A 21,611-nucleotide genomic window follows, 5' to 3' on the forward strand; every position below is an offset into this window, starting at 1 on the left:
TTGTGTTTTATATCCAATAGTAGTAATAATATGCATATATTAGCATGTGGGACAGAGTAGGAGGCAGTTCCCTATGGGCACAAAATTCATCCAAAAGTGAAAATGCTGCCCCCTATACCAAAGAAGTTAATCTCCAACACAACAAAAAGTGGGGAATCCCATATCCCCCTCTCTTGCTTTTTCATCCCTCTCTCTCTCTCTCGCTCACTCTTTCCTCCTCCCTCTTTCTCCTGGCACCACCAATGTTTGGCACAGTTTCGTGGGCACTTGCAGAATTGTTTTCAGTTTCTGTTAGTTGTAATCCATGGAGAGGTATGGGGGCATTGTTGACGGAGGGAGGAGAACAAGAGAAGAGGGATGGTTAGAGAATGATAGATGGAGCAGACGTGGAGGTCCCAAGGTTGGCTCTATCGGAGATCATCAGTCAGGGAGAGTGGTGTGTGTGCTCGTGCATCCGTGTGTGTGTGTGTCTGTGTGAGTCTGTGTGCATGTGCGTGTGTGTAATTGAGTGTGTGTCAGTGATGGAGTAGGTTATAACAGTCTACAGGGACACTACTGCAGCAGTAATGCTCTTTACTCCAGTCTACGTCCCAAATGGAACCCTATTCCCTATGTAGTGCACTATTTTTAACCCATAGGTCCCATATGGCTCTGGTCAAAGTAGTGCACTAGATATGGAGTAGGGAGCCATTTGGAACTCATACTCCACTGTCTGTAATACAACATCTGACAACACTTTAACAATATGCTGACTTCATACTACTTCTACACACATGCACATACTCTGGTGACTATGAACTGATGCACGTGATTTAGAATAAGTGCCTGCTACATGGGCCTATGCTTTACTAAGGGTTTACTTAATAAGTCTGCTCTGTCTATTAAATATTGGCTACATAAAGCATATTCAAGAGTTTAGTGCGTTACACAATTATATGGTTTGTGCCCTCTCAATACCAATATCAAGTATGATTTCAGTTCAACCACTGCAGCACCAATCATCAATTTATGGCGTGTTCTGTTGTGATACAACTGGAATCCCAGCAGGACCAATCACGTGTTTTTATTTCTTGTGACATCACAGGACCCGTCGGTGACCCTGAACGTTCCGCTGGGTGCCATTGGCCGGGTGGAGAAGATGGGCGGAGCCTCCAGTCGGGGGGAGAACTCATACGGGCTGGACATCACCTGCAAGGTAAAATACTTCATCAGGGGACACCCCTCTTTTATACACAATGGTTCAGTCCTAGTCTGTCAGATAAAATCGTAATGAAACACAATTTTATTTATTTTTGACATTGTGCTCAGAGACGTTAATTCCAGTGTTGGATCAGGAAGTTACAACATCAAAGACTACAACTATTTATTTTGTTCTGACAGCATTTTGTGTGTTGTGTGTCTCCCAACAGGACATGAGGAACCTGAGGTTTGCGCTGAAGCAAGAGGGCCACAGCAGAAGAGACATCTTCGATATACTCTTTAGATACGCCTTTCCACTATCCCATGGCCTGGTACGTACACACCGTTTTTCCTTCTACCTTTTTTATTTAGTCTCACCTGATATCATTACCACTTTTAATAACTGTTTAACAACTATAATTGTTCAAGACAAGTGCTTTATTAGAGTTCGTCAGTTTGAGGTGGCCTGTTATTTGTCTTCGCACATCATTAAGAGTAGAGTCAAACAATCACTCACAGAGAGCAGTTTACTTAGCGAAACTCTCCCATGTTGTTTGCATGACAAATAAAACCTCAGTAATGACAAGTCAATCACATTCTCTCTCTCTCTCCCTCAGCTTCTGTTTGCGTACCTGAGTCAGGAGAAATATGAAGAGAATGGCTGGAGTGTCTATAAGCCCATGGAAGAGTTCAGGCGGCAGGTAAGCCTTATCATTGTCTTATTAAATGTGTCATTACATTGCTATGATAAGTCTTCTAGGTTTTATGTGTCTATTGAGCCAGATCCAATGTCACAGCTTTTAACTCAGTCACTTACATGTAACTGACAAAATAATGGAAACACTTGAGTAAATTAGGGATACGAAGTATATTGAAAGCATGTGCTTCCACACAAGTGTGGGTCCTGACTTAATATAGCAATTAACATCACATCATGCTTAGAATCATGTTATAAAAATATTTTGTCTACCAAGGCTATGCCCTCATTGGATAACAATGCCGCCATCCACAGGGCACAAGTGGTTTGATGAGCATGAAAACGATGTAAACCATATGCCATGGCCCTCTCAGTCACCAGATCTCAACCCAATTGAACACTTACGGGAGATTCTGGAGCGGCGCCTGAGACAGCATTTTCCACCACCCTCAACAAAATACCAAATGATGGAATTTCTTGTGGAAGAAGGGTGTTGCATCCCTCCAAGAGTTCCAGACATTTGTAGAATCCTATGCCAAGGTGCATTGAAGCTGTTCTGGCTTGTGGTGGCTGGGCTTGGGGGCGGTATCCAGATTTCTATACCTTCATACCATGTGCCGTCCCGTGATATACGGTAAATGTAAAAATAAATAAAAAGCTCCAAATGCTAACAAGTACTAAGGAATTATCATAGCAGATGCTAGGTAAATGCTAATGAGTGTATGCAAACATTTACTACTAGGACAGAAAACGCAGCTCATAATGTTATGCAAGTATCTCAAAATGCAGTTTTCAGCATGCACAAAACAAATATTAGGCAGCAGGGATCTCAATCCAGGAGGGGATCCTTTCTGTTGCTGTTACCAAGAAGCGTGATCTTGCAAGCTAACGTTAGTCACTTTGCTAACAAGTTAGAAAAACCCAGCTGGTGAGAATTTATTAGGGAAATCTTAGGTAGTTAACTTAATAGTTATAAAATATATAGCTGGCAAACATTAGTAGTGAATTTAGGCTGAATCACCTCACTTAAGTTGTGCAGCAGGAGTGACACACCTCACGAAGCTCCCAAGTTTTAAGTTCCTCGGTGTACACATCACGGACAAACTGAATTGGTCCACCCACACAGACAGCGTTGTGAAGAAGGCGCAGCAGCGCAGACCTCAGGAGGCTGAAGAAATTCGGCTTGTCACCAAAAGCACTCACAAACTTCTACAGATGCACAATCGAGAGCATCCTGTCCGGCTGTATCACCGCCTGGTACGGCAACTGCTCCGCCCACAACCGTAAGGCTCTCCAGAGGGTAGTGAGGTCTGCACAACGCATCACTGGGGGCAAACTACCTGCTCTCCAGGACACCTACTCCACCCGATGTCACAGGAAGGCCATAAAGATCATCAAGGACAACATCCACCCGAGCCACTGCCTGTTCACCTCGCTATCATCCAGAAGGCGAGGTCAGTACAGGTGCATCAAAGCAGGGGCCGAGAGACTGAAAAACAGCTTCTATCTCAAGGCCATCAGACTGTTGAACAGCCACCACTAACATCGAGTGGCTGCTGCCAACATACTGACTCAACTCCAGCTCACTTTAATAATGGAAATTGATGGAAATTGATTAAAAAATGAACACTAGCCACTTTAAACAATGGCACTTAATATAATGTATATGTATATACTGTACTCTATATAATCTACTGCATCTTGCCATCTTTATGTAATACATGTATCACTAGCCACTTATGTTTACATACCCTACATTACTCATCTCATATGTATATACTGTACTCGATAACATCTACTGCATCTTGCTTTTGCCGTTCTGTACCATCACTCATTCATATATCTTTATGTACATATTCTTTATCCCTTTACACTTGTGTGTATAAGGTAGTAGTTGTGGAATTGTTAGGTTAGATTACTCATTGGTTATTACTGCATTGTCGGAACTAGAAGCACAAGCATTTCGCTACACGCATTAACATCTGCTAACCATGTGTATGTGACAAATAAAATTTTATTTGTTTTTGCTCATTGTTCTTTGTAAACAAACATACACGACTGTCTCAAACTGCTGTTTTTGGAAACTAGTAACAGTAAGCTTCATAATGAAAAAGCTTCATAATGAAAAATGATCTAACGACGAAATGGTAAATGCAATCTGCTTTATCTATTATCTAGGGCACAAGTTGACTGCAGGTATTTATTTAAAAAGTACTCCTATTCAAAGCCCAAAAAACATCACTTACCAGAATGCTAACAAGTACTAAGGAATCCTCATAGAGAATGCTAACTAAATGCTAACGAACATTTTGTAGATTCTGAACTAAACTGTACAGGTATACAAGTAACTCAAAAATGCTACTCACAGTTTGCTGAACCCCCAAACAAATATTAGCCAGCAAGGCTCTTGATCCAGGAGGGAATTATCTGCTGTTACCAAGCAAATGCATGATTTTTTTTGGAAGAAGCTAACCACTTAGCTGGATGGCTAACTAGCTACTAAATTAGCAAACCAAATGCACAACTGCAGGGAATTTAGCACATTTTAGACAGTTGACTTAAGTTATAAGATATCTAGCTGGCAAACATTTAGTTGTGAATTCCATACGGTAATTAGATCACCTGGTGCATGCTACACGACAGTAAGTGACTCTGGTCTCTTGTTGTTGTGTGCTTATAAACAAACACCACGTGACTTGGAACTACCATAAGCTACATAATAATGTGACAGGTGAAATGAAGAATGCAATGTTCTTTATCTCCTAACGTATTGCACAAGTTGTCTGCAGGTATTTACTTAAAAAGTAGCTACAAATATTCAAATGTATTAAAACATTTCAAATAAATATTTTGAACTGTATTGACTGTATTGAAAAACCATCCCGTGGCTTTTTCCAAATACCCCTGTATACGGAATATACGGTATACTGCCCAAGCCTAGTAGTTGGCCAACATCCTAAGACACTTTGTGTTGGTGTTTCTTTATTTTGGCAGTTAGTGGGGCAAAAAAGTATTTAGTCAGCCACCAATTGTGCAAGTTCTCCCACGTAAAAAGATGAGGCCTGTAATTTTCATCATAGGTACACTTCAACTATGACAGACAAAATGAGAAGAAAAAATCCAGAAAATCACATTGTAGGATTTTTAATTAATTAATTTGCAAATTATGGTGGAAAATAAGTATTTGGTCACCTACAAACAAGCAAGATTTCTGGCTCTCACAGACCTGTAACTTCTTCTTTAAGAGGCTCCTCTGTCCTCCACTCGTTACCTGTATTAATGGCACCTGTTTGAACTTGTTATCAGTATAAAAGACACCTGTCCACAACCTCAAACAGTCACACTCCAAACTCCACTATGGCCAAGACCAAAGAGCTGTCAAAGGACACTAGAAACAAAATTGTAGACCTGCACCAGGCTGGGAAGACTGAATCTGCAATAGGTAAGCAGCTTGGTTTGAAGAAATCAACTGTGGGAGCAATTATTAGGAAATGGAAGACATACAAGACCACTGATAATCTCCCTCGATCTGGGGCTCCACGCAAGATCTCACCCCGTGGGGTCAAAATGATCACAAGAACGGTGAGCAAAAATCCCAGAACCACACGGGGGAACCTAGTGAATGACCTGCAGAGAGCTGGGACCAAAGTAACAAAGCCTACCATCAGTAACACACTACGCCGCCAGGGACTCAAATCCTGCAGTGCCAGACGTGTCCCCCTGCTTAAGCCAGTACATGTCCAGGCCCATCTGAAGTTTGCTAGAGAGCATTTGGATGATCCAGAAGAAGATTGGGAGAATGTCATATGGTCAGATGAAACCAAAATAGAACTTTTTGGTAAAAACTCAACTCGTCGTGTTTGGAGGACAAAGAATGCTGAGTTGCATCCAAAGAACACCATACCTACTGTGAAGCATGGGGGTGGAAACATCATGCTTTGGGGCTGTTTTTCTTCAAAGGGACCAGGACGACTGGTCCGTGTAAAGGAAAGAATGAATGGGGCCATGTATCGTGAGATTTTGAGTGAAAACCTCCTTCCATCAGCAAGGGCATTGAAGATGAAACGTGGCTGGGTCTTTCAGCATGACAATGATCCCAAACACACCGCCCGGGCAACGAAGGAGTGGCTTCGTAAGAAGCATTTCAAGGTCCTGGAGTGGCCTAGCCAGTCTCCAGATCTCAACCCCATAGAAAATCTTTGGAGGGAGTTGAAAGTCCGTGTTGCCCAGCAACAGCCCCAAAACATCACTGCTCTAAAGGAGATCTGCATGGAGGAATGGGCCAAAATACCAGCAACAGTGTGTGAAAACCTTGTAGAAGACTTACAGAAAACGTTTGACCTCTGTCCTTGCCAACAAAGGGTATATAACAAAGTATTGAGAAACTTTTGTTATTGACCAAATACTTATTTTCCACCATAATTTGCAAATAAATTCATTAAAAATCCTACAATGTGATTTTCTGGATTTTTTTTCTTCTCATTTTGTCTGTCATAGTTGAAGTGTACCTATGATGAAAATTACAGGCCTCTCATCTTTTTAAGTGGGAGAACTTGCACAATTGGTGGCTGACTAAATACTTTTTTGCCCCACTGTACCTGTACTTTGCCCCACTGTACCTGTACTCTGTTTTTAAATACTGTCATTATCCTGGCATCAGTGATGTAGTACTGTACTTCACCAATAATGCCTCCGAGTCACAACCTGCAATCTCTTCTCTGATTGGCTGTTTGTCTACCCCGGTCCCCAGGGCTTACCCACTGACAAGTGGCGCATCACGTTCATCAATGACAACTATGAGCTGTGTGACACCTACCCCACTATACTGGTGGTTCCCTTCAAAGCTACAGAGGAAGACCTGAAGAAAGTGTCTACCTTCAGGTCGAGAGGACGCATACCGGTAAATCCCCATTTCCTCATCCTATCCTCACACTCTTCCTGCCCTCTCTATTCACCTTATCCCGCTTTCCTTCTTTCTTTTCCTCCATATCTTTATCCCTCTATCATATCCCTGTGTTCTATCTTACTTCCTCCGTCTCCCACCTCCCCACTTACCTAACCCTCTCTCTCGCTCTAACACTGCGTCTTTCTTTCTCTCCTCTCTCTCACACTGCGTCTTTCTTTCTCCTCTCTCTCTAGGTCCTATCCTGGATCCACCGTGAGAACCAGGCCGTTATTTGCCGCTGCTCCCAGCCCCTGGTGGGGATGTCTGGGAAGAGGAACAAGGATGACGAGCGCTACCTGGACGTGATCCGGGAGGCCAACGGCACTGCCAAGCTCACAATCTACGACGCACGGCCCAGCGTCAACGCCGTTGCCAACAAGGTCAGGGGACAAAGGTCACTGAAAGGTCACAATGGGGTCAATGGATCAAATAGGGACAATTCCACCCTTTTTTATTTACATGTACAGGCAAGCTAGCGAGGAATCTTTGGTATTGAGTTTTCTTTATGTGAGCTCCTACGTCACAGCAAAGCTTTGCTACATAGAGACAGAGTGATACGGTGCAATGTTTTGGAAGGTGTGTTGGCTATGGTGTCTTTTAGACATCCACATAGAATGTTGTGTTCTCTTGTTGTCTACTGTAGGGCCTTGATAGTAGTCTCCTACATTGTTTACTGGTGTCAGAACCAAGGAGGTAGAGTTTAGAAGCTAAGAGGACACAACAACTACACTGTGTGTGAGTGTGTTTGGACTCTACTGATATGGAATCTATGAGGATAATCCCAAAATATCTGACACCCAAGTGAGAGGCTTTTAACAGCTAGCTGCCCTCTGCCCGCAGTGATTTACTAATGACCCTGTTTGAATAACCTCAAGGAAGGAATAATCTTTGAATAAGGCATTTATAATGGATTAGTACATAGTTTATTAATTTAATAATCCTTACTTCCACATTTGTAAATATTAGTAAACAATTTATTCACATTTATAAACAACTTTTAAAGTATGTTATGATTCCTAAGATCTTTTCTAAGATTTTGAATATACAGCTCTGGAAAAAATTGAAACCACTGCAAAATTATCAGTTTCTCTGGTTTTACATGTATGTGTTTGGGTAAAATTAACATTTTAGTTTTATTATATAAACTGACAACATTTCTCCCAAATTCCAAATAAAATATTGTCATTTAGAGCATTTATTTGCAGAACTGGTCAAAATAACAAAAAAGATGCAGTGTTTTCAGACCTTGAATAATGCAAAGAAAATTTGTTCATATTTTTAAACAACACAATACTAATGTTTTAAGTTCAGAAATCAATATTTGGTGGAATAACCCTGATTTTCAATCACAGCTTTCATGCGTCTTGGCATGCTCTCCACCAGTCTTTCACATTGATGTTGGGTGACTTTATGCCACTCCTGGCGCATACCTTCAAGCAGCTCAGCTTTGTTTGATGGCTTGTGACCATCCATCTTCCTGTTGATCACATTCCAGAGGTTTTCAATGGTGTTTAGGTCTGGAGATTGGGCTGGCCATGACAGCGTCTTGATCTGGTGGTCCTCCATCCACACCTTGATTGACCTGGCTGTGTGGCATGGAGCATTGTCCTGCTGGAAAAACCAAAACCAACATTGTCAGAGCAGAAGGAAGCAATTTTTCTTCCAGGACAACCTTGTACGTGGATTGATTCATGCGTCCTTCACAAAGACAAATCTGCCCGATTCCAGCCTTGCTGAAGCACCCCCAGATCATCACCAATCCTCCACCAAATTTCACAGTGGGTGCGAGACCTGGAGAGGCCTACGAGCCACAGTGTCTCGCACCCACTGTGAAATATTTTCTTTGTATTATTCGAGGTCTGACAACACTGCATTTTTTGTTTCTTATTTTGACCAGTTGTCATTTTCTGCAAATAAATTATCTAAATGACAATATTTTTATTTGGAATTTGGGAGAAATGTTGTCAGTAGTTTATAGAATAAAACAAAAATGTAAATTTTACCCAAACACATACCTATAAATAGTAAAACCGGAGAAACTGATCATTTTGCAGTGGTCTCTTAATTTTTTGCAGAGCTGTAGGTCCTTATAAGCCATTTACTAATCATTAGTGAAATCTTTTTGCAAGCCCTCGCTTTAGATGAGGCCTATTTATACTTTATAAATACTTTATAAATGTTTAGAATGACCAGTGTAATTTCGAACAAAAAGACGGACATGCCATTGGTAGACATTCCAGCAGTACCTGATGCTCCTTAAGTTCTCAAAATGGCCCTTATTTTTTTCAGTATTCAAACAGGGCCAGTGATTATTATTATTTTGGCCATGAATGATGACATCACTCTCTAACCTTAACCCGTGACCTCTGACCTCTATTCCATCCCTATAGGCCACGGGTGGGGGTTACGAAGGTGACGATACTTATCAGAACGCTGAGCTGGTGTTTCTGGACATACACAACATCCACGTCATGAGAGAGTCACTGAAGAAGCTAAAGGACATCGTCTATCCCAACGTAGAGGAGTCACACTGGCTGTCAAGTCTGGAGTCTACACACTGGCTAGAACACATCAAGGTAGGGATGTGCACGCACCAGGGTTGGGCTCAATTCGAATTGAAGTCAGTCAATTCAGGAAGTGATTTGAATAAAAAATAAATGACTTCTCCCTTTCAGTTTATCGAGAAGTCTTTGTCAATCATTGAATTGGAATTTCAGTTTGCTTCCTGAATTGACTGCCTTCAATTAGAATTGAGCCCAACCCTGGCACACACACACCTTAACACCCCTCTCTTCTCTAGCTGGTATAATTGGGAGCCACCCAGGTAGCAGAAAAGATCAGTGGGGGTAACAGTCTGGTAGTCCACTGTAGTGACTTTAACTCTCTTGTTCTTTCTCGCGCTCTCTTACTCTCCTCCTCTCTCCAGCTCGTCCTCTCCGGAGCCATCCAGGTAGCAGATAAGATATCGGGGGGTAACTCTGTGGTGGTCCACTGTAGTGATGGGTGGGACCGGACAGCCCAGCTCACCTCTCTGGCCATGCTGATGCTGGACAGCCACTACCGCACCCTCAGGGGCTTCCAGGTGAGTAAGAAGGATGGGAGAGAAGGGGAAAGGGGAGAGGGAGGGTGGGAGCAAGAGAAAGGGTAAGTGATGAAGAGGGGACAGCCACTACAGCACCCTCAGGGGCTTTCAGGTGAGTAGGAGGAAGGAAGGAAGGGAGGAAGGGAAGGGAAAGAAGGAGAAGGGGTAAGGGAAGAACACAGGACAGCCACTATCACACACTCAATGGATTCCAGGTATGTATGAATTGTTGTACTCAAATTGATGAGGCAACTAGATGTATAAATATACATTTATTAATTCATTCAGGTGCTGCTGGAGAAGGAGTGGATCAGCTTCGGACACAAGTTTGCCTCTGTAAGTTAGACAAAGGCTTTTTGTTTTTCTCGTAGACATTTAATCCCATTTCTGATCAGGAAAACCAGGCTCTGTGCTGTCCATGTTCAGAGTTTTATTTCTTTCTATATAACTCATTATTTCTAGAAACGTATATGTGCCCTCACTCTTGCATAAATCAGTCCCAGGGCTGCAATTGTCACTCCATGTGATGTACCAGCTGTTCCAGCTGTACCAACTTCCCTGTTGACGGCACCTATACTGTCTGCAATGTTATGACTGTGTGATTGCATAGATATCACCTCTGTCTTACAGTATGTAAATGACCAAAAAGTACAAACTACAGTGACAGGAAGCTGATAACACGCCATATTGTTTCTCTGTCTGTGTATGTGTAGAGGATAGGACACGGGGATAAGAACCATGCAGACCAGGATAGGTCTCCTATCTTTGTACAGTTCATAGACTGTGTCTGGCAGATGACCAAACAGGTAGGTACACACACTCACTCACCTGTGTATGGCTACGGCTCTATCTGAATTTGTCTCCACCTTCTCAACCGTATTGGTGAGAAGGCCTAAGGGCCCTCTCAGACCTTCTTCTCCAATGGGTTTTGAGAAGGTAGTAAGGAGAGAGGATGCAAGGAATCAAGGAAATAATAACTGAGACAGAGCCTACAAGTTGTTTTCGAACCAGTCAAGCAATCAAATGTATTTTTCAAGCCCTTTTTACATCAGCTGATGTCACAAAGTGTTATACAGAAACCCAGCCCAAAACCCCAAACAGCAAGCAATGCAAATGTAGAAGCACGGTGGCTAGGAAAAACTCCTTAGAAAGGCAGGAAGAGGGCCTCCCGGGTGGCGCAGTGGTCTAGGGCACTGCATCGCAGTGCTAGCTGCGCCACCAGAGTCTCTGGGTTCGCGCCCAGGCTCTGCCGCGACCGGGAGGTCCGTGGGGCGACGCACAATTGGGCTAGCGTCGTCCGGGTTAGGGAGGGTTGGGCGGTAGGGATATCCTTGTCTCATCGCGCTCCAGCGACTCCTGTGGCGGGCCGGGCGCAGTGCGCGCTAACCAAGGGGGCCAGGTGCACGGTGTTTCCTCCGACACATTGGTGCGGCTGACTTCCGGGTTGGAGGCGCGCTGTGTTAAGAAGCAGTGCGGCTTGGTTGGGTTGTGCTTCGGAGGACGCATGGCTTTCGACCTTCGTCTCTCCCGAGCCCGTACGGGAGTTATAGCGATGAGACAAGATAGTAATTACTAGCGATTGGATACCACGAAAATTGGGGAGAAAAAGGGGAGAAAAAAAAAAAGAAAAAAAGAAAGGCAGGAAGAAACCTAGAGAGGAACCAGGCTATGAGGGGTGGCCAGTCCTCTTCTGGCTGTGCCGGGTGGAGATTATAACAGAACATGGCCAAGATGTTCAAACGTTCATAGATGACCAGCAGGGTCAAATAATAATCACAGTGGTTGTCGAGGGTGCAACAGGTCAGCACCTCAGGAGTAAATGTCAGTTGACTTTTCATAGCCGATCATTCAGAGTTAGAGACAGCAGGTGCGGTAGAGAGAGTCGAAAACAGCAGGTCTGGGACAAGGTAGCACGTCCGGTGAACAGGTCAGAGTTCCATAGCTGCAGGCAGAACCATTGAAACTGGAGCAGCAGCACGACCAGGTGGACTGGGGACAGCAAGGAGTCATCAGGCCAGGTAGTCCTGAGGCATGGTCCTAGAAGAGAGAGAGAGAGAGAGAGAGAGAAAGAAAGAGAATTAGAGGGAGCATACTTAAATTCACACAGGACACCGGATAAAACAGAAGAAATACTCCAGATATAAGACTGACCCTAGCCCCTGGACACATAAACTATTGCAGCATAATTACTGGAGGCTGAGACAGGAGGGGTCGGGGGACACTGTGGCCCCGTCCGACTATACCCCCGGACAGGGCCAACCAGGCAGGATATAACCCCCCCCACTAGAGGGATATCTTCAACCACCAACTTACTACCCTGAGACAAGGCAGAGTATAGCCCACAAAGATCTCCCCCACGGCACAAACCCGAGGGGGGCGCCAACCCGGACAGGAAGATCATGTCAGAGACTCAACCCACTCAAGTGACGCACCCCTCCTAGGGATGGCATGGAAGAGCACCAGTAAGCCCATAAAATGGGTTAGAGGCAGAGAATCACAGTGGAGAGAGGGGAACCGGCAAGGCAGAGACAGCAAGGGTGGTTCGTCGCTCCAGTGCCTTTCCGTTCACCATCACCCCCCTGGGCCAGACTACACTCAATCATAGGACCTACTGAAGAGATGAGTCTTCAATAAAGACTTAAAGGTCGAGACCGAGTCTGCGTCTCTCACATGGATAGGCAGACCATTCCATAAAAATGGATCTCTATAGGAGAAAGACCTACCTCCAGCTGTTTGCTTAGAAATTCTAGGGACAATAAGGAGGCCTGTGTCTTGTGACCGTAGCGTACGTGTAGGTTGGAATGGCAGGACCAAATCGTAAAGATGGGTAGGAGCAAGCCCATGTAATGCTTTGTTGGTTAGCAGTAAAACCTTGAAATCAGCCCTAGCCTTAACAGGAAGCCAGTGTAGACAGGCTAGCACTGGAGTAATATGATACAATGTTTTGGTTCTAGTCAAGATTCTAGCAGCCGTATTTTGCACTAACTGAAGTTTATTTAGTGCTTTATCCGGGTAGCCGGAAAGTAGAGAATTGCAGTAGTCTAATTTAGAAGTGACAAAAGCATGGATACATTTTTCTGCATCATTTTTGGACAAAAGGTTTCTGATTTTTGCAATGTTACGTAGATGGAAAAAAATCTGTCCTTGAAACAGCCTTGATATGTTCGTCAAAAGAGAGATCAGGGTCCAGAGTAACGGCGAGGTCCTTCAGTTTTATTTGAGACGACTGTACAACCATCAAGATAAATTGTTAGATGTCACAGAAGATCTCTTTATTTCTTGGTACCTAAAACTAGCATCTCTGTTTTGTCCGAGTTTAAAAGTAAAACATTTGCCGCCATCCACTTCCTTATGTCTGAAATACAGGCTTCCAGGAAGGGTAATTTTGTGGCTTCACCATGTTTCATCGAAATGTACAGCTGTGTATTGTCTGCATAGCAGTGAAAGTTAACATTATGTTTCCGAATCACCAAGAGGTAAAATATATAGTGAAAACAATAGTGGTCCTAAAACGGAACCTTGAGGAACACCGAAATTTACAGTTGATTTGTCAGAGGACAAACCATCCACAGAGACAAACTGCTATCTTTCCAACAGATAAAATCTAAACCAGGCGAGAACTTGTCCGTGTAGACCAATTTGGGTTTCCAATCTCTCCAAAATAATTGTGGTGATCGATGGTATCAAAAGCAGCACTACGGTCTAGGAGCACGAGGACAGATGCAGAGCCTTGGTCTGATGCCATTAAAAGGTAATTTACCACCTTCACGAGTGCAGTCTCAGTGCTATGATGGGGTCTAAAACCAGACTGAAGCGTTTCGTATGCATTGTTAGTCTTCAGGAAGGCAGTGAGTTGCTGCGCAACAGCTTTGAGAAGAATGGGAGATTCGATATAGGCCGATTAGTTATTTATTTAAATTATTCTTGGTCAAGGTTTGGCTTTTTCAAGCAAGGCTTTATTGCTGTCACTTTTAGTGAGTTTGGTACACATCCGGTGGATAGGTAGCCGTTTATTATGTTCAACATAGGAGGGCCAAGCACAGGAAGCAGCTCTTTCAGTAGTTTAGTTGGAATTGGGTCCAGTATGCAGCTTGACGGTTTAGAGGCCATGACTATTTTCATCAATGTGTCAAGAGATATAGTATTAAAAAAACTTGAATGTCTCCCTTGATCCTAAGTCCTGGCAGTGTTGTGTGCAGACTCAGGACAACTGAGCTTTGGAGAAATACGCAGATTTAAAGAGGAGTCCATAATTTGCTTTCTAATGATCATGATCTTTTCGTCAAATAAGTTAATGAATTTATCACTGCTGAAGTGAAAGCCATCCAGGCTTTACATTTCTCTCTTTCTCCTTCTCCTCTCTTCTTTCCTTATTTCCCCATCAGTTCCCGACAGCGTTTGAGTTCAACGAGCGGCTCCTAATGACCATCCTGGATCACCTGTTCAGCTGTCGCTTTGGAACCTTCCTCTACAACTGTGAGAGCGCCAGACACACCAACGTAAGTCAGACTGTTACTATCTGTTTATCGCTCTCTCTCTCTCTCTCTCTCTCTCTCTCTCTCTGTTTCTGTTTCCCTCTCTCTCTTCCTCTACAACTGTGAGAGCGCCTGGGACACCAACGTAAGTTATGCTGTCACTTTCCTCATTCTCTATCTATTTTTCTCCCTCTTTTTATCGCTCTCTCTGTTCCTCTACAACTGCAAGTATCTGAGACCACAACATAATGAGTCAGAGCCCCACTTCTCTATCTTTTGGTAATTTCCTCCTTTCCAATACACCCTCTCTTCTCTACAATATTTCTCACTCCCAACCCTCTCTCCATCTCCAACCATTTCCCTGTCTAATATGTCTCTCTCCCTCTCTTTGTCCCACCATGCTCCCTCCCCCTCCCTCTCTCCATCCTGATCATGTGAAGTAGAGCAGAAGAGAGAGGGAGAAAGACGGGACGCATCACTGGTTCTGAGTTTCAAACAGACAGTAATAATGCACTATGGGGGGATGCAACACACAGTAGTACACACTGCACTCACTCTATGACACAAACAAAGAGACTGTCTGCATAACAGCACATCTAGAAAACACAGATACCCTCTTATCTACACACACCTCTCCCTTTACATCCCAGTGTTAAAATTTGTGGACTGCAGAAGGGTTTAATTATTGGTCCAGAAACTCTTTCTTTAGTTTGCTTTCCATCTATCTGTGGTTCCAATGGCTCAGGTAATTCAGGGTTTGATTCAAGCATGGGCCGTATGCTAAATATATCTATTAACTGTAGGTTGCGTTGGACAAAAACGTCTGATCGTTCTCCCGCTCTATCCCTCTCTCTCCAGGAGGTGTGGTCTAAGACGTGTCTCTGTGGTCCCTGTTCAACAGTAGCCTATGTGGAGTCGCCAGAAAACGTTAACGTCCGGTTTTCAGGGATACAGTATTTTCAACCTAACTGAAGTGCGAACTCTGCTCAGGCATCTTTCTACGCCTGCTACGTTAGGTTAGGTCGACAGTGACGCGTCCCCTACCTCAACCCTTTCTACACCCCTCTCTCTCAATTTTTATTCTTCCCCTCCATCTCCCTCTCATGGAGGTTCGGTGTAATACGATGTCTCTGTGGTCGTTGGTGAACAGTGATACTTCCCACCTCTCTCTCTTTAACTAAAGTATTATTCTTCTCACCAGGAGGTGTGGTCGTTGATGAACCTGAACCCCTTCTCTCTCTTCCTCATCCCTCTCTCTCACTCTCTCTCTAAACAAATAAGTTTTCTTCTTCTCTCCTTCTCTCTCTCCAGGAGGTACGGTCTAAGACAGTGTCCCTGTGGTCGTTGGTGAACAGTGACTCTACTTCCTACCTGAACCCCTTCTACACTCCTGAGTCCAGTAGGGTCCTCTACCCCGTAGCCAGCATGAGACACCTAGAGCTTTGGGTGACTTATTACATCCGCTGGAACCCACGCATACGACAACAGGTACAGCGGGATGGGAGGATGGATGGAGAATAAATGAAAGTACGGTTACACTTTACCCTCTGTAATAAGGCTACGTAACACTGTCATAATGTCCGCTTATGACAACTGACATTACACTGTCCTAACATACATTTAGTCCAGCTAATATACTGTATCGTTATCTAGACCCTCGTTCATAAGGCCTAAATAATACTGTTATAACAATCACAACTGATGTTACAAATTTATAACATAAATGTAATAGGGAGGAGGTCAGAGACCTGACCATGTGGTGCAAGGACAACAACCTCTCCCTCAACGTGAGCAAGACAAAGGAGATGATCGTGGACTACAGGAAAAGGAGGACCGAGCACGCCCCCATTCTCATCGACGGGGCTGTAGTGGTTGAGAGCTTCAAGTTCCTTAGCGTCCACATCACCAATAAACTAACATGGTCCAAGAACACCAAGACAGTCTTGAAGAGGGCATGACAAAAAAAGATTTGGCATGGGTCCTCAGATCCTCAAAAGGTTTTACAGCTGCACCGTCGAGAGCATCCTGACGATCCTGAGCAGTTGCCTGGTATGGAAACTGCTCGGCCTCTGACTGCAAGGCAATACAGAGGGTAGTGCGTACGGCCCAGTACATCACCGGGGCCAAGCTTCCTGCCATCCAGGACCTCTATACCAGGCGGTGTCTGAGGAAGGCCCTAAAAATTGTCAAAGACTCCAGCCACCCTATTCATAGACTGTTCTCTCTGCTACTGCACGGCAAACGGTAACGGAGCGCCAAATCTAGGTCCAACAGGCTTCTAAACAGCTTCTACCTCCAATCCATAAGACTCCTGAACAGCTAATCAAATGGCTACCCAGACTATTTGCATTGCCCCCCCCCCCCCCCCCCCCTTCTACGCTGCTTCTACTCTGTTGTTATCTATGCGTAGTCACTTTAATAACTCTACCTACATGTACATATTACCTCGACACCGGTGCCCCCGCACATTGACTCTGTACCGGTACCCTACCTACTACTGCTCTTTAATTATTTGTTATTCTTGCTTCTTACTTTTTTTTTGGTATTTTCTTAAAGCTGCGTTGTTGGCGCATCTGACAAATAAAATTTGATTTGATTGATTTTGATAATCCAGGTAAGCTAGTGGGCTAGCTGACGTTTTGTTAAGATTTAGCCAAAACACAGAATATACCATACTGTCAGTCAGATACACCGGACAATTAGTTGTGGTTATCTTGTGGTCAGTCTGAGTGTGAAGTATCGCCTCTGGGGTTTGGTTGGTTTGGCTGCAGTGATGCCGTGGCATCCTATAGGGCTTGCAGTGTGTGTGTGTAAATTAAATAATTGTGTATGTCTGTAGAGCACCCGCTGCCTGCCCCCTCCAGTTCTTAAACACACACACCCTTCTTACCCTCTGGCTCTTTTAACCCCCCTCCCATCCTCAACACACACGTACACACTGATATTCACACACACACTCACTCTAGCCGAAACATCCCTGGCCCCCCTCGGCAGGGCCTGAGTCACTGGAGCTGAAAATCGTCTTTACACACACAAACTGTCAACCATGATTCACCAAATTATATTTTGAAAGAGGAAGCAAAATACTTTAAGCATATGTTCTCTTTGCAGTCTCCATTTCCACTAACTGAAGTTAACTGTAAGGATATTTTTCCCTAATACTGTAAAATGAACAGCTGTACAGAAAGACTTGTGTGAAGGCCAAATTGTAGAGGATGAACTTCTTGATGCCTTTAAGCCAGGGAAAACTCCAGGGCTGGATGGCATACCAGTTGAGGTATATCTTTTTTTTTTTTTTTTTTTATGTACTCAAATTTTAACCACTCCTATAAAAATTGTAAACTATCAGGTACTCAGCAAGAAGGTCTGATTTCACTATTACAGGACCCAGGTGGTAAGTATAAAGATCCAGTCCATCTAAAAAACTGGAGGCCCTTTAGACTTCAGTGTTGTGGTGCAAAAATCCTAGAAAAATGCATAGGGCATAGCATTAATCTAACTGCACTGTCCAATTTACTATTACAGTGCTATTACAGTGAAAGAATACCATCCTATTGTTTGAGGAGAGTGCAGAGTTATGAACTTGAAGTTATTAATGAACCAATTAGGCACATTTGGGCGGTCTTGATGCAACAGTTTGAACAGAAATGCAATGGTTCATTGGATCAGTCTAACACTTTGCACATACGCTGCTGCCATCTAGTGGCCAAAATCTAAATTGCGCCTGGGCTGGAATAATACATTATGGCCTTTCTCTTGCATTTCAAAGATGATGGTACAAAAAATTCCCCCCCAAGTTATTTTTTTCTTTGTATTTTCTTTTACAAGATCTGATGTGTTATATTCTCCTACAACCATTTCACATTTCCACAAACTTCAAAGTGTTTCCTTTCAAGTGGTATCAAGAATATCCTTGCTTCAGGTCCTGAGCTACAGGCATGTCATTTCAGGCGAAAATTGAATCCAGCTCTCCAGTCAGCACTCTGTTCTATGGTAGCAAGATCTTATTTCCTATTTTTGCTAACTTTCTATTGAAATTTGTTGTAGTGAATTAATTTCTTTCTTTAGGGATATGAATACTGAGTATGTCCACTTCACCGTCATTTTATTGATTAACTAAACGGTAATGTAAAAGTTGTATTTTTTTAGCAATCCAATGCGTAATATGGTACATTTATCGTACAATAGTTCAGTTGTAATCCAGAGAGGTTAGACAAATTATCTAGATCCTCTATGAGACTGTGCAGAGATCCAAATTACAGATATAAGAGGAAACTTGAGTTGTCAGCATGCAATGACACCTTTGTTTTTAAGCCTTGGATTTCTAGCCCCTCTATTATTATTTGATCTGATGTTAATAGCTAACATTTTGATGGCCATAATAAATAGATACGCCGACAGTGGACAACCTTGTTTTACGCCGACAGTTTAATTATTTCTGAGAAGTAGCCATTATTTGTTGTTTTACTAATAACTTGAACCCATTGTATAAGAGATTCTCCAAAATTCAAATTGTCCAGGCCGTTATATATAAATTCTAGTCGTACTTTATCAAAAGCCTTTTCAGAATCTACCATGAATACCAGACCTGGTTTCCCAGATGTTTCATAGTATTCTACTGTTTCCAGTACTTGTCTTATATTATCTCCAATGTATCGCCCATGTAAAAAAAAAAAACCTGTCTGATCAGGATGAATAATATCCGAAAATACCTTTTTTAAAGAGGAATCTCACATTAATATCAATGCAGAATTGACAGAAAAAAGTCTTATTGAATCTCAAGTCAGGATTGAGTCCTTTGACCCTATGTTGTAGGGTCTATTTGTGGAAAAATCCCAGTTTCCCCATATCCCAGTTTATCTGTTTACTTATGGCCCTGCCTATTCCGAACAATTCATTTTTTTCATTATATAAGCAAAAAATATTGAACATTATTTGGAACGATAAGCCAGACAAAATTAAACATGCTTATTTGTGTAATGAATATGATTTCAGGAGGCTAAAATTATTAAATCATTAAACCTCTATCCAGATTAGAACCTCTCACTTTCAGTTAATTGAAAATGGAACCATTTTCTAATTATTTCCCTTTCTAAAACAATCCATACAATTGCAATTCCAGTTTCATCCCCCAGAAAAGACAGAACAAATATTATGGTTAAACTCAAATATACTAATTGATCAAAAATATATATTTTTTAAATGTATGGAATAAAAATAAATACGGAACTATCTTTGCAAATGATATTATGAATAGGAAAGTTGGAGTAATGTGCAGTTAGAGAACATTTCCATGTATTTTTGTTATCTAAAATTAGAACCAACTGATAGCAGCATTACCGCAAAAATGGAGGCAAGTGGAGAAGGTAGAGAAACCTTTTTGTCTGCCCTTTGTTAAAGACTAAAATTGGCACCAAAACATGTTCATAAATAGAAAAATATAACAATTTCATTTGAGGACCAACATGTTGACAGCGGCGCCATACAGGTTGAAAAAGTAGTTGGGAAGAGATTTTCAATGTGCCGATTCCATGGCACATGATTTATCAAGTGATACACAAAACAACGCTTGATTCAAAAGTTTTTTTTCTATTAAAATTATTATACAAAATTCTTGCCAACAGAATGTTATGGGCAGATTTTTCTGCGACGAGACAGAATCATTGGATCACTTATTTTGATATTGCCCCTACAGTATGTAGCTAGTTTCTGGTCAGGTTCAGGAATGGCTGAAAACAAAACATTTACCTAAAATGAACCCTACAAATAGCACTGTTGGGAGATTTGGAAAGCCATAGTCAATCAATCATCATTATAATAATACATATAGTTAAAATATTCATCCTCAACTTACAATCTGTACATACTATGCGATTTAGAAAGGTTTTGATTGTACTGTATGTGAAACAGAACAGTTGGAAAATAGAGGGTACTTATTTACCTAAGTATTCAGACCCTTTGCTATGAGACTCGAAATTGAGCTCAGGTGCATCCTGTTTCCATTGATCATCCTTTAGATGTTTCTACAACTTGATTGGAGTCCACCTGTGGTAAATTCAATTGATTTGACATGATTTGGAAAGGTACACACCTGTCTATATAAGGTCCCACCGTTGACAGTGCATGTCAGATAATTCCTTCGACCTCATGGCTTGGTTTTTTATCTGTAGAGATCCGAGACAGGATTATGTCGAGGCACAGATCATGGGAATTGGTACCAAAACATTTCTGCAGCATTGAAGGTCCCCAAGAACACAGTGGGCAACATCATTCTTAAATGGAAGAAGTTTGGAACCACAAAGACTCTTCCTAGAGCTGGCCGCCCGGCCAAACTGAGCAATTGGGGGAGATGGGAACCCGATGGTCACTCTGACAGAGCTCCAGAGTTCCTCTGTGGAGATGGGAGGACCTTCCAGAATGACAACCATCTCTGCAGCACTCCACCAATCAGGCCTTTATGGTAGAGTGAAGCCACTCCTCAGTAAAAGGCACGACAGCCCGCGAGGAGTCTGCCAAAAGGCATCTAAAGTACTCTCAGTAAATGAGAAACAAGAATCTCTGGTCTGATGAAATTAAGTTTGAAATCTTTGGCCTGAATGCCAAGCATCATGTCTGGAGGAAACCTGTCACCATGCCTTCGGTGTAGCATGGTGGTGGCAACATCATGCTGTAGGGATGTTTTTCAGCAGCAGGGACTGGGAGACTAGTAAGGATTGAGTGAAAGATGAACGGAGCAAAGTACAGAGAGGTTTGATTTTATTAGGATCTCTGTTAGTCCTCATTTGGACTAATCTTCCAAGAGTTCTTAAACATTAAAATACAATTTATAATGCAATCACATATTCACATACAGGTTGTAGAGGGTGCAACAGGTCAGCACCTCAGGAGTAAATGTCAGTTGGCTTTTCATAGCCAATCATTCAGAGTATCTCTACCGCTCCTGCTGTCTCTAGAGAGTTGAAAACAGCAGGTCTGGGACAAGGTAGCACGTCCGGTGAACAGGTCAGGGTTCCATAGCCACAGGCAGAACAGTTGAAACTGGAGCAGCAGCCATGACCAGGTGGACTGGGGACAGCAAGGAGTCATCAGGCCAGGTAGTCCTGGGGCATGGTCCTAGGGCTCAGGTCCTCCGAGAGAAAGGGAGCGAGAGAGAATTAGAGAGAGCATACATACAGTTGAAGTCGGAAGTTTACATACACCTTAGCCAAATACATTTAAACTCAGTTTTTCACA

The 21,611-nt window shown here is 42.8% G+C and overlaps 1 protein-coding gene across 4 annotated transcripts in view; it reads left to right on the plus strand.

The window, feature by feature from the left end:
- LOC139534871 (myotubularin-like) overlaps window positions 1-21,611 on the plus strand; it is a 68,149-nt gene that overhangs the window by 36,641 nt on the left and 9,897 nt on the right. For 3 of the 4 annotated variants that reach the window (XM_071334371.1, XM_071334372.1, XM_071334374.1), the window contains 11 exons: window positions 1,085-1,195; window positions 1,410-1,511; window positions 1,797-1,880; window positions 6,627-6,776; window positions 7,016-7,201; window positions 9,212-9,397; window positions 9,748-9,903; window positions 10,192-10,239; window positions 10,617-10,709; window positions 14,289-14,402; window positions 15,690-15,866. In XM_071334371.1, the coding sequence (XP_071190472.1) occupies window positions 1,085-1,195; window positions 1,410-1,511; window positions 1,797-1,880; window positions 6,627-6,776; window positions 7,016-7,201; window positions 9,212-9,397; window positions 9,748-9,903; window positions 10,192-10,239; window positions 10,617-10,709; window positions 14,289-14,402; window positions 15,690-15,866 (1,407 nt within the window). Of the gene's footprint in view, window positions 1-1,084; window positions 1,196-1,409; window positions 1,512-1,796; window positions 1,881-6,626; window positions 6,777-7,015; window positions 7,202-9,211; window positions 9,398-9,747; window positions 9,904-10,191; window positions 10,240-10,616; window positions 10,710-14,288; window positions 14,403-15,689; window positions 15,867-16,110; window positions 17,219-21,611 lie in introns of those variants that run through there. The other variant, XM_071334373.1, reaches the window with a different exon arrangement.

The sequence above is a fragment of the Salvelinus alpinus genome, chromosome 11 (assembly GCF_045679555.1).
Source record: "Salvelinus alpinus chromosome 11, SLU_Salpinus.1, whole genome shotgun sequence".
Taxonomy (NCBI): Eukaryota; Metazoa; Chordata; class Actinopteri; order Salmoniformes; family Salmonidae; genus Salvelinus; species Salvelinus alpinus.